Source organism: Heteronotia binoei, chromosome 13, assembly GCF_032191835.1.
Source record: "Heteronotia binoei isolate CCM8104 ecotype False Entrance Well chromosome 13, APGP_CSIRO_Hbin_v1, whole genome shotgun sequence".
Classification (NCBI taxonomy): domain Eukaryota; kingdom Metazoa; phylum Chordata; class Lepidosauria; order Squamata; family Gekkonidae; genus Heteronotia; species Heteronotia binoei.
The window spans coordinates 82227482-82241351 of NC_083235.1; the positions used below are offsets into that span (position 1 = coordinate 82227482).

Below are 13870 nucleotides of genomic sequence, written 5' to 3' on the forward strand. Positions count from 1 at the left end.
TACTCCTCGTCTTACACAATGCCATCCAAATTGAGGTGGGGCTCAATTCACACAAGACCACCCAACACAAGGTGAGGGAAGAGTCATGTGCAAAGCGCCACCCTACACAAGGCAAGATGAGACTTCATAGAATGATAGAGTTGGAAGGAACCTCCAGGCATCTTCATATGGTTCATTTTGAGGGAATATACACAATCATAAGTACCTCTTCCAGAATTATAGCTGGATTCAGATAGATAGCAAGGGCTGTTTATTCTCCAAGAGTTTGTGTCCAGAAATATAGTACTATAAAGAGACCTGGAAGGGGGGGTGGGGAGGGATAAATGCATAGCCTCTAGGTGGGGCCTGGGGATTTCCAGGAATCCCATCTGAACTCAAGATGACAGAAATCACTCAGTTTCTTTGCAGAAAATATCTGCTTTGGGAATGAACTTTGCGGTATTATATACTACTAAGGTATCTTCTCTCTTCAACCCTCCCCAGGCTACAAATACAAAATCTTCAGGAATTTCTCAAGCCAAAGCTGGCAACCCTATATTACCTTTTAGGGATTAAAAAAAATCTTACTAAGTAGTTATAACACTGTGCTGAAGCAGAGGAATCTTTTATCTTTACCTGTCTTTTCACTCAAATCTTGATGCAGAAATAGAATTTTTGCAGAGCAAGCCTACATCAATGGCTTAGAATTTTTCTGTTAGTCTATTAGAAACAATACATTATGGTAATTACTGTTTTGTACTTGGGCACATTGTAGGAGAATTACAGTAGAAACAGGAGTTTCTACTGGAGTTTCCTAGGAGTTCTGAAAAAGAGTTCTACAAACAGAAGGATTGTAGTGTGTACTCTGACCCTTGTTATATATCCTGGTCTGTTCCCTGGAAGTAAATTTACAACTGAACAGTGTAGAAGGGAGTAGCTTGGAGTCTTTGTGTCTCTCACGTTGTTTTTTTCCTAAAATAGGGGCTGGCACAATGAAGATTCCAGTGAAGATTGAGCCAACCATACCAGATCTCTTAGAATATAAGCTTGACTATACTCCTGACCTACGGTGTGAGAAGCAAACAGACTTGGTTCCTGTTTGCCAAAGCTGCAAATCTTGCATCTTGTCCTGGAAGATTTTTGCTACCCAAGAATGGTTCATGAGAGCCAGCTCTGCTACTCGGAGACAATTTGTTGTGGGAATCATAAAAAGGTTCAAAAATCAGGATCTGCTGAAATATACTTGGAACCTTTTGAAGTCCATCTACAGCAAGGACTTCATTTACAGCCGTTCTTCCATCACTTCCAGTTTCCAAACATCTTCCACCTTGGATCGGGCACTGAATCTACAGACACTGAAGCAATCCATGTCAGACCTCTGGAAGTGGTTCTGTAATGCCAGTTTCTGGACTAAAGCAAACTACATACTGCTCTTGATGCAGATGTGTGATTCAGAGTTGCTGCTTATGGCTGCCAGCCTAATCCGTGTCCTCTTGGCCAAAGATGTGAAGATCTCCTCCAAAACTTTGACAATCGGTAACAATGCAAGGGGTGGGGGTATGTTTCTGGCATGGAAGAAGTAATATAGCTTCCTTTATGACTGCTCTTATCTCTAGAGGTATCAAAGTGGGACAGATTCATAGCATGCAGTTAACCATCATAGTCAAAAGATGTGTACAGTTGTTTTAGTTAGAAGTTTAGAGGCTCACTGGCATTCCTAAGTTTCATTACAGAGTAAGGTATTTTGTAACTGGTCACTTGGAATCCTAAACAGGTAGGCTTATTCCTGGGGGGGGGTGTAATTTGTCCAAATCTGTTGAAATCTGTTATCATTAGTACTACATTGTTACCTCCAGAGAATAGTGATGTTAAGTCTTTCTGATAAATAGCTTCTACTGAATTGGTTACACGATAACTTACATCTTTGTAATGTAATAAGCAAAGCCCTTCCTTATATGGCTCATTTGAGATCCAGGACAATCAGATATATCTCTGAGGTGACACTGACACTGCTGGTCACAAGGATTCAGAGAAAGACTCACCTTCCCTCATAGCTCATAGCTCATTTCAGTATTAGTTCAGACTCATAACCATGTGTAAATCTTGCTCACATAAACTATCCTCTATGAAAAAGGAGTAGATGAGCTACATAAACAGATGAAGAAGAATTGAAGAATTGCAGATTTATACCTCGCCCTTCTCTCTGAATCAGAGACTCAGAGTACCTCACAATCTCCTAAATCTTCTCCCCCCACAACAGGCACCCTGTGAGGTGGGTGGGGCTGAAAGGGCTCTCATAGCAGCTGCCCTTTTAAGGACAACCTCTGCCAGAGCTATGGCTAACCCAAGGCCATGCTAGCAGGTGCAAGTGGAGGAGTGGGGAATCAATCTCGGTTCTCCCAGATAAGAGTCCACACACTTAACCACTTCACCAAACTGGCAGCCCTGAAGTTTCAACACATGATGAGACAGCATGAGCTCAGGGTTCACTTCTATGCTATGGTTTCTGTACAGCTAAGAGATGAGGCTATATGTGAACTAGCTATAACTGTCACAACACACACAGTTATAACAAGGACTTGGTGGTGGAATTTAGGTTTAGGGATCACAGTGGATCATAACCTGAAGACAGCTACATTGTGTGGTGCAGACAAACAGAATTAAATAATTAGGTTATATTTTTAGCAGCATAATTTTCAGACCTCGAGATTTAATAGTATCTTTCTGTTCAGCCTGCTGTCAAGTTCTAAGTAGATCTAACTCCAGGCACCAAAATTTAAGAAAAAAACCAAGCTGAAAAGGATCAAAACTATAAAGGCAATAACGAGTATATAATTATTTTGAAATTATCAAAGTAACTGTGTGTGTTTCACTTGCAGGAAAATAATGTTTAAGAAAGATACAATGTTTACAAAAGTGTGTTTGGAACAAGAAGGAGAACAAATAAGACAACAGCCAAGGTGTGGCCAAAGAGTGCACTACCGTGCTTGGAGTATTGTTTCATTTCCACCAAAGAAGTAATAGGCTTATTATTTAGGAAATTAAGAGCAGTTCAGCAGTAGAAACAGGAGCCAAGGGAGGTTGTGGAATCTTGTTCCTAGGAAACTTTCAAGAAAAGATTGGAGAGGCATTTGTCAGATACAATGAACCTACATACCAGGTGTTTGACTAAGTTTTTGTGACTTGTGGAGGCAGGATAAGGATGAAGACTGTAGGGGACTGTGAAACACTATATATCTGCACACATGAGACTATCATGAACACATAAATTTCACTAGAATATGATGCTCTTTAATGCTCTCCACAGAATGATAAGCTACCCTACCTCTGAGGGTGAAGCTGCTTTAGAGCATTGTAAATATTGGAGCACAATAACCTACTGAAGTTACAAGACACAACTGTGGAGCACAAACGCACATGACATTAGATCAGAAATGCTCACATGTACACATGAACTCATGAAACTGCCTTATACTGATTCAGACCCCTGGGCCATCAAAGTCAGTATCATCTACTCAGACTGGTGGCAACTGTCTTGGGTCTCAGGCAGAGGTCTTTCACATCACCTACTAACATCTTTTAACTGGAGATACTGGGGATTGAACCTAGGGCTTCGGCTTGCCAAGCAGATGCTCTACCACTGAGCCACAGCTTCATCCTGCTATGAGGCTGTTTAGTTTCTTCCTATGTATGGTAATTTTATGGTGGAGGAGAATGTTACTATGCCATTTACCATTTCCTCTTCCCATCTTTGCAATATCTCTTTTGCAAGATGAGGGTAAAGCCAAAGAAGAAGAGCAGGAGAAATCTGTTTCCCATGATCCGAATGATCTTCCATCTCACTCTACGGGTAGTTCTTCAGCATCTGGAAGCTTTCTTTCTTCAGAGAAGACCAGCCTATTTGGTATTATTTCAAATATGCAGATTCCTTAATCTAAATCATTGTATAGTTACTCAGTAAGTCAGATCATTGTTATTGTCTAAATTGTTGTTGCTCTGCCCTCTGCCAAAGCAGGCTGCAACATATATCTTTTATAATATAGTGGGTTCGACACATAGAAGAGGCGAAGTGGTCATGATAATCAGCTCTTTATTCAATACAGCATGGTATAGGGCTGAACTCAAAAGACTGGAGAACTGGCCAACGGGGCCTCAACTATATACAACTCTGGGTTCCCACGCAAGCATGGTATTGGCTCATTCAAACCAGCCAGGTCCCTATGATTGGTGTAGGGCAGCAGGTATTTGGATCCTGCTGCCCATTGTTCCCAATTCCCCAAGCTCATCCCTTATGGCTCCAGTGAGCCAGGCAGGAACCCCCACACAAATAGTCTTCCCTTTGGTCTGCATATACAACATCCCTCCCCCCTTAGTTCGCAAGCCTCAGCTAACAGTCTTTTAGATAAGCAGGTTTGCGAGGCTCTTGTGCAGACCACCTGAGTGCTGGAGTGGGTGGAGGAGCGGTCACCACTTCTTGCATGGCAAGCGGAGGAGCCGACAATGCTGTAGTTTCAGTAGGAGGTTCAGCGTCCCTAGCGGTTTCCGGCCCAGTCAGGAGAACAGGTACTCGGGCCTCTGCTTCAGCAACCTCAGTCAGTGAGGAAGGCAGTACGGCTGACAGGTCACTGGGGCTGTCCTCCTTGGTCTCGTCCTCGGAGGCTTCCCATGGCCGTACCTGGTCGATGTGCCGTCAAATGGTGAACCCGCCTTCTGTGGTGACCTCGTACATTACTGACCCTAATACACGTGTAACCCGGGCCCAGAGTCATGCCAGGCCACCCACAAAGTTCTTTGCACAAACTAAGTCCCCCATGTTGAACCTGCAGGGCACCCAGATCGCTTCCAGCATTTCACGCAGGTCTGGGGCTTGGTCTGGGTGCATCTGATCCAGGAGGGTTGCCAGCCACCGTCCCATTAGTAGCTCGGCCGGGCTGCAGCTGGTGGCTGTGCTGGGCCAGTAGACACTCAGCAAGGCAGGCCTCCGAGTTCCCTTAGATGATGCTGCGCAGCGAGTCCTTGTTCGACTGCACCATCCTTTTGACTTGGCCATTGGTGGCTGGGTGGAAGGGGGCTGACCTAATGTGCCTGATCAAGTTTCTGGTGAAAAAATCTTGAAACTCACCTGACGTGAAAGCAATTCCACTGTCGGAAACGAGCGTGTCGGGCAGGCAATGAGTTGCAAAGACCCTGCAGAGTGCACCAATGGTGGCCTGGGATGAGGTGGACACCACATGGATTACCTCGAGCCACTTCGAGTAGGAGTCCACAATGAGGAAGAAAGTCTGTCCCTGGAAGGGCCTGCAAAATCCAAATGTTGGTGGGACCAGGGGTTGTGCGAGGACTCCCACTGTTGGGCTGGTGTGCAAGGTGGCGTGGGGTTTCCTGGCAGGCTTGGCAATAAGTGACCCAGGACTCAATCGTGTCATCGATCTTGGGCCACCAAACGTAACTGCGGGCGAGGGTCTTAATTTGCATGATCCCCAGGTGGGTTTTGTACAGCGCGCTTAGGACTTGCTGCCACAACGACAGGGACACCACCACCTTACTCCCCCACAACAAACACCCCTTATGCACCAAGAATTCATCCCAGCGGGACACATATGCTGTAAAATCCGGGCCCACCCAGCTAGTGGGCCACCCCCTCCACACCCATTCCAGAACTCGGGAGAGGGTCTTGTCCTTGGTGGAGAACTTGGCAATGTCCTTGGCATGCACCAGAGAGTCTGGAAGGAACTCTATAAGCATGATCTGGTGGGCTGGTGCCGGATCTGGGTCCCCGAATGGCTGCGGCAAATGGCTTAAGGCGTCTGCATGGCCCATAGCCTTTCCGGGGTGGTATTGAAGGGCTTATTGCTACCCTGCAAGGAAGACAGACCACTACAAAACCAATGGCGGCAACATTTGGGATATTTGGCGGTCTGGGGCAAAAAGACCCAATAGGAGCTTATGGTTGGTCAGGATGGTGAAGGGTCGGCCATAGAAGTAGTCATGGAATTTTTTGACTCTCACTAAAAGGCTAGACCCTCCTTGTCGATCTGCACGTAGTTGCACTCAGGTTTCTGCAGGGCTCTGGAATAGTACACCATCAGAACCTCGCAGCTGTCCGGCAGCACATGCGCTAGGACTGCCCGCACCCCATAGGGGGAGGCATCACAGGCCAAAATGGCAGGCAACCGCTCATCAAAATGTGCCAGCAAACCATTGGAGGTGAGGAGGTCTTTGACTGTTTGGAAGGCAGCAGCTTGTCTGCAGCCCCAGACCCATGGAGCCCTCTTGTCCAGCAGCCTGTGGAGAGGTTGGCCATGGCCACCTTGTGTGGGAGGAAGGCATGGTAGAAGCTCAAGAGGCCAAGGAAAGCCTGTAATTCCGCTTTGTTTGTGGGGGCCAGTGCGTCGCAGATGACCCGGACTTTCTCCTGTGAAGGGTGGATCCCACCAGCGTCTACCAAGTACCCCGGAAAGTCTATTTTTGGGTCTCCCAGGTGGCACTTTTCCCTCTTTAGCTTCAGGCCTGCTGAGTCAAAGCACTGGAGCACTGCTCTGAGGTGAAAAGCGAACTCCTCAATGGCTGCGGCAATCAGTCAAAAAGTGGCTGGACCCCGGGGATCCCTTTTAAGAGAGTGTCCATTAAGTTTTGGAAAATTCCCGGGGCCACGCTGACCCCAAACTGGAGGTGCTTGACTTTGAAAGTGCCCCTGTGTGTAACGATCATTTGTGCTTCTGCCATTGCCGCATCCACCAGAAGCTGTTGGTATGCCTGGGTCAAGTCCAACTTGCCAAAGAATTTGGGCCCCGCCAGTGATGCTAACACATGGCTGACCACCAGAACTGGGTAGGCATGGTCTTGGAGTGCCTTGTTTATGGTACATTTGTAGTCCCCGCAGATGCAGATGTGGCCATCAGACTTAACCGGGGTGACAATAGGTGTTTCCCACTGGCTCTAGGACACCCTACTCTATGAGGCAATCTAACTCCTCATCTATCTTGGGTTTAAGGGCAAATGGGACGTGCCATGCCTTCAGCCATATGGGCTGTACGTTCGGGCTTAGCTACAGCGCTACTGGGGGATCCGTATAGGTTCCTAGGGTCCTGCCGAACACAGTTGGAAATTCCCCACATATTTGCTGAAAGCCCATGCATGCAGGGGCCTGGTGAATTCCCATCACCTTGATTCCTAGGGGCTCAAACCAGGCCCAGCCTAGCAAACTGCAAAGAACTCCATCTACCACTAGTAAGGGTAGAGTTCCTGAGAACTGTCTGTAATTAATCCAGAAAAACCCAACCCCCTAGTATGGCGACTTCCTGTTTCTGGAAGTCCCACATGACGACCAGGAATGGGTATAGTGGTGGTCCCCCCACCCTGAGCATAGCTGTCTAAGGGTTCAGGCTGAGATGACTGTAAAGGTGGCCCCTGAGTTTATTTCCATTTCGCATGGAGCGCCCTCTATGAGGAAGGTGGTTTTTAGTTTTTCTGGGAAGGGTATGGAAAGTTGACATACCTGGCTGGTCATTGCTGTAAGGGAGTGTAGTTCCTCAGTGATGGTGACCTCATGGCGTTGGCCATATTGTCACCTCGTTCCCCCCCCCCTCCAGCAACCAGGCGGGTCGACTTGGAATGGCAAACCCTCACCAGGTGTCCGGTCTTTCACACTGGTGACAGATGACGTCCTGGAATTTGCAGGAGTGGCACTCATATGGTTCCCCGCAGGTCTTGGGGTTTGCTGGTTCCGATGCATGTGGCTTTGGCCTTTACTGGCTCACCTGATGTAGATTGAGAGTGTCATCCCTGTCAGAGTCCTCCAACACTGCGGGAGGCAGAAGCTGGTGAGCGCTGGTATCAGGGCGGCGGTCTTTTTCTTTTCTTGCATCTTCAGCTGCTGTGGCTAACTGGAGGGCCTTTTCCAGCCTTTTGTCTTAGCTCAGGGAAAATGGCCCCAGAGCAAACTAATTTATGCAGTAACTCACAGCTTTAATGCCAGTAGCTCATGAAGTAGAATTTTTGTTCACAAGACTCCACAGCTTAGAGGGAGTATTGGATAGGAGTAAGGTTTTATTATGACAATTATAATCCAAGAAGCATTTTAAGGTAGATGGGTAATTTGGCCCAATATAGTTACTGTTCCTTTGCAGATAAAATGGGCTTGGTCACACAGCCACATCTGGTGCCCATTTCGCAGTTGTACTCACCCTGTCATATGACGAGTTGGATGCAGAGTAAAGAGCTGCTGGATAAAATCTGATGCTTATGGATGTCTATGCATAATCACCCCAGGCATTGTCAATCACCAGGGCCAAGTAGTCATTCTGGATTGGAAGTCCCTGGGGGAGCTGTTTTTGAGCAACAAATCCCCCCAAACTCCTCTCTCATGTTTCTGTATCTGAGTTTCTGTTTGAGAGAATTCCATGATGGAAACAAGGGTGAATGTACAGATGTCAATGGGACTACTCTCATGTGAATCTGCAACCTACCCACCCCCTGTATTCCAAAAAGAGGCAAAGGGAAAGAGGCTGAGAGGGGCTGGAATACTTGGCAGCAGGATTTTGGAGCTGTCAAAAGGAGCTGGAGCTTCAGATACATGCTTATGCACATGGCTGAAAGGAAAAAAAGATGCCACAACAATCTGACAATAGGGTGAATGCATGGTGAAGCCAGATAGAATGTCTGATCAAAACTTCCCACAACTATTTAAACTATTGCAAATAGCAGTGCAGCCAGATCAGATCACATCAGACCACAGCCTAGGACTGCCTAGTCTTCCCTTTCTCCAAGACTGAAGCAATCTTGCTTAACAAATTGCACAACCAAGCCAACACATTGATAGCTGCTACAGTAACTGCCAGGCTACAGGTCATTTTTCCCCAAGTCTGACCTTTCTCTCTCCCTTACCTTGCATCTAGCTAGAACAGATCTTGCAAAGCATTAGTTAGGGTGTTGCAGCAAGATAAAACAACCTTTTCTCTTAATTTCTCTCCCTCTTTTCCACATGTTTCTCATTCATGTTTGTCTCCCTTCACCTGATTTTTCTGTGCCCCCCCCCCCCATTTCACTTCTTGGTCTCAAGATCTTGCTCAGTGACAGAATGTATTTAATAACGGTATAGTAGCAAGCCTTTGTTAGTATTATGAACAGAAAGCACTGGATTTCCTGGGCATTGTACATTGCACTTGCTCTGCTGGGCTTCCAAACCCCCCTTGCTTGGACTGTGAAACTGCTTGACATCAGCTGGCATTCACAATGGCACTAGGTTTGCTGAACACTCTGTGATTGCACTGGTACTGCTGGGTATTCTGTACTTTCTATTGGTTCTGCCAGGCTTGCAAAAATGCCCCCTCTTCAGTTTCTATTGCAGACATTCTCTGGTGTGATTTTAGGCCTTTGGAAGCAATTGAGGATGCGGACACCTTCTTTGTGGGATAGTGGGTTTCTTAACATTCACTCTAGTGATGCTTGTGATCACTATTTTGACTAGTGTTGACTAGTGTTAGTTAATAAAAATTAGTATAAATGGAGAGCCCTTCCAGGTTCCTGCTCAGAACATGAATGGTGTGATGGATTCTTTTTGGTCATCAAGTCACAGCTGGCTTATGCTGACCCTGTCAGGTTTTTAAGGCAAGAGACATTTGGAGGTGGTTTGCCATTGCCTGCTTCCATGCTGGCCCTACGTAACTTCTGAGATCTGACAAGATCAGGTTATCCTGGGGCTATCCAGATCAGGGCTAGGCTGAGAGAAATGTGACTGGCCCAAGATCACCGAGAAAACTTCCATGACATGAGTGGAATTTGAACCTGAAATTCCCAGATCCTAGTCATTTTAACAACTATACCATGCTGGCTCTCATGATGGAATAGCTTGTTGAATTTGAATCTTTTTACTGGCGTGATTATATATAAAAAGCTAAATAAAAGAACTCTTTTCACTGTCTGTGTTTATTTTTTGGCCTTTGAAACAAAGGCTGTAATCACACACATGAAATAATGCACTTTCAGTCCACTTTCCAACTGGATTTTACTGTGTGAATTGGCAAAATTCAGTTGGAAAATGCATTGAAAGTGGATTGAAAGCACATTATTTAATGTGTGTGATTATACAACCAAAGTTTGGGTCCTGACACCTTTAAGACCAAACTTTGTTCTGCTGCTTCAGACCAACACGGCTACCCACCAGTCCATCCACGAGGATCAAGTCAGGCTGTCGGGGGAGGAAGTTCAGTCCAGAGCTGGAGGAGGCCTTCAGGTGGGCCAGCAGTCGGCGGTGAGGTGGGGGTAGGGTTACACTTGACCCTGTGTCCCACGCTTGCCACACCAGTCAGAGGGGAAGAACTTCTGAGCTATGAGGGACTCCTGTCCTCTCTTCATCTCTCTTGAGTTCCAGTTGTAACCCTAGGTCTCTTCCTGTCTTCTCTGGTCTCCTCCTCCCTGCCACTGCTTTCTTCTCCTCCTGAATTTCTACCTCCTGGCCCTTCCCCCTCCCCACTCCACTGACCCTCTCTGCAGGTGAAATCTGAGAGCTGGTCCTTGGTTGGACGGGGGTCAGGCAGAGGTCTTCCCAAGTGGGGCTGAGCCTGGGCGGGGGCAATCCAGCTGGTTCGCCTTCATCCACCTGCCTTTCTGCCTTTGCATGGAACTCCATGGTGCCCCCTAGCCCTACCTTTCTGAAGCAGCTGGCGTGAGACAAGTCTGGACTCCAGTTGGGGCCCAGACACCATCAGAATCTATTTTCTGGCCATTATTATTATTTGTTTTATTTCATTATTATTGCTTAAAATAATTATGTCATTTAGAAAAAGTGTCCTGACCTGAATAGCCCCAGCCTAGTCTGATCTCATCAGATCTCAGAAGCTAAGCAGGACCAATGAGGAGGCAAGCAATGCCAAACCACCTCCAAATTTCTCTTGCCTTGAAAACCCTATAGGGTCGCCATAAGTAACCCACCCTGAGCCCACTTTGGCAGAAAAGGTGGGATAGAAATCACACTAATAAATGAAAATAAATAAAATAAATCAGCTGTGACATAACAGCAAAGACTAATAGAGGCGGGTTTAAAAATTATCTGTCCCAGGCACCAAATAGGTTTGGTATGCCACCCATCATTCCTTGGCTAATGCTACCTGGTGAGTTCATGGCTAAGACTATCCTTGGTCCATGTCCAGCATGGTTACCACACTTTTTGCTTTTGTTAAACATGTTGTGGTCATTGTAATGGCAGAGGGGGGAAAAAAGAAACATGTGGTGAGATAGTGGGATAAAAGCTCTTTTGTTGGGTGCTCACAGAGCTTTAGATAGTACACAACTGAAACTCATACCTTCTGACAAGCTTATGAAGGGATGTGCAAGCTACAAGGTAGAGGAAAGACTAATCAAAACAAACCCTTTCCTGCAATCTAGATTCTTGTGGGGCTGCTGCTTCCCACTTGGGAATGGATGCTCAGCACTTCATATAGCCATCTCTTAATGATCTACTGACTTTCTTCTCTCTACCATAGGCTGTCCACGTGTGAAAAGGGTTTGGTCAAACAACTTCAATCTATCATTTGGAGATACGCCTGAGAGTGAGGATAAAATCAGCCACTGGTTGGTCTCATCAGATGTTAATAATTGGCCTCCTTCTTCCCAAAAAGTTATCATATGCATAGACTTCATTCGCTGCCTGCCTATCCAGCTGTCCAAGCACATTTTAAGTAAGGATCTCTTTCCCTCCCACAGTTCTCCAGTGCTTCCCCTTTGTTGCAATGGATTAACTAGTTTTTCCTTGTGATTGTCAAGGAATGTTGGACCCAAGGTCACTTACCCAGTGTTCCTATGTGAGTCCACACTGGGCCTTCCTGGTCAAAGAGATTAGGAAGGACATTACAGTCCATCGTGCTCTCCGAACTGAGATTATCTTCTTTCAGGTACTGTGCTGGCCTTTCCTCCTTTTTCCTAGTTACTATACAGCAGGTGGGGAAACTCCTCCTACCCCATGTTTGCCAGTTGGGATAAATGTGTGTGATATTTATATGAATTTATGAGCAATGTATCACAAGGTATTTAATGCCAATTGTATATGCATGAAACTAACAACTTACAAGTGACTCCCCAAACTTCCATAACTTTCAAGGCAACATGAGAAGTTTTGTGGAATTGCACTTTTTCACAAAGTGTCCTTGATACCACGATTGCTTTTTTGCTATTTTGTTAGAAGCTTCAGGTGGTACAAATTGGTATAACCCAAGATCCTAGCAGTCATTTAGAATGATCCTGTCCTCCCATGCAGAAGCCAAAAAGTACAGAAGCATAAACATTTGTCATGTACCAGTTGTAATGTATGTCAGGGACCTCCAAGGAAAGAGAGCCCACCACCTCTTGAGGAAGCCTGTTCCACTGAGGAACCATTGTCAGTAAGTTCTTCCTAATGTTGAGCTGGAAACTCTTCTGATTTAGTTTCAATTCCTTAGTTCTGGTCCTACCTTCTGGGGCCACAAAAAACAATTCCACACCATCCTCTATATGACAGCCCTTCAAGTACTTGAAGATGGTGAACATGTCACCGCTCAACCACTTCCTCTCCAGGCTAAACATACCCAGCTCCTTCAAACTTTCTTCATAGGATTTGGTCTCCAGACCCCTCACTGTCTTTGTCACCCTCCTTTGGACCTGTTGCAGCTTGTCTATAGCCTTCTTAAAATGTGGTGCCCAAAACTGAACACAATATTACAGGTGAAGTCTTACCAGAGCAGAGGAAAGCAATACCATCACTTCATGTGATCTGGACACTATACTGTTAATACAGCCCAAAACTGTATCTGCCTTTTTAGACACCGCATCACACTGTTGACTCATGAGCCACATGTTTAGCCTCCACATCACTTTGTTGATTCATATTTCTCCTGCCTAAACTTCTACCACTCAAAAGTCTTTGAATTAGTTCCCAGACTCCAGTGTTACTCTTCTCCAAGGTCACATTCCAACTTGCAGACATCTTTTGTTGCCTATCTATCTTCCATTACCAGGAAGACTAGATTAAGCCCTTGCTTCCCACAGTGGCTGACCTTTGTTACCAATACTATTCTACATAAACCTTAAAAGAATAATGAATATATATGAGGGTTAGTGAATACTGGCATTGGAGCCCTGTGGCATAGAGTGGTAAGCTGCGGTACTGCAGTCCAAGCTCTGCTCATGACATGAGTTTGATTCTGATCCCAGTGGAAGCTGCGTTCAAGTAGCCGACTCAAGGTTGACTAAGCCTTCCATCCTTCCGAGGTCAGTAAAATGAGTACCCAGCTTGCTGGGGGTAAATTGTAGATGACTGGGGAAGGCAATAGCAAACCACCCCATAAAAAGTCTGCCAAGAAAACGTCATGATGTGAAGTCATCCCCTGGGTTAGTAATGACTCGGTGCACCTTTTTAATACATGAGTTAGTACAGTTGTGAATATATGTACATGAATACATGTAGGTGTCAAGCATCGGTATTTCAAATAATCGAGCTATTGTTTAATTCAAAGACTCATTTTATTGATAATCCAACACTTGCTCCAAGGAACGAAACCTTGGAAGTGATACAGAATGTTGCATAGCATAGCATTTTAAAGGCTACTTCAAAGACAAAGTTTCAGATAACTTCAAAAGCATAACATACAGATGTGAATTGCATAGAGGGTTCAAAGCATACGATCAACTATTCATTTGGGTACTACAACATCTCCTGGTTCCCACACATTCCTGGCTTACTGATATGTATGGGAACTCGGGGGAGAGGCATTTTGCTTTACAATGGTAAGAATACTTGCATATCCTGCATCCTTGAGAGTTACCAGGTGGGGGGGAACGTTGAAGAGGAGTCTTTATTCAGAAAAAGGGGGAAAGATGAAAAGAGGGGGGGAGAGATGAGCACAGAATACATATTGAT

The 13870-nt window shown here is 45.7% G+C and overlaps 1 protein-coding gene across 1 annotated transcript in view; it reads left to right on the forward strand.

Annotated features, from left to right (window-relative positions):
- The first annotated feature begins 897 nt into the window (after positions 1-897).
- The window catches only part of LOC132581737 (F-box and WD repeat domain containing protein 10B-like), a 159599-nt gene continuing 146626 nt past the window's right edge, over positions 898-13870 (forward strand). Inside the window, exons 1-4 of the mRNA XM_060253132.1 lie at positions 898-1515; positions 3752-3883; positions 11463-11657; positions 11743-11870. Of these exons, the coding sequence (XP_060109115.1) occupies positions 972-1515; positions 3752-3883; positions 11463-11657; positions 11743-11870 (999 nt within the window). The 5' untranslated portion in view covers positions 898-971. The remainder of the gene's footprint in view (positions 1516-3751; positions 3884-11462; positions 11658-11742; positions 11871-13870) is intronic.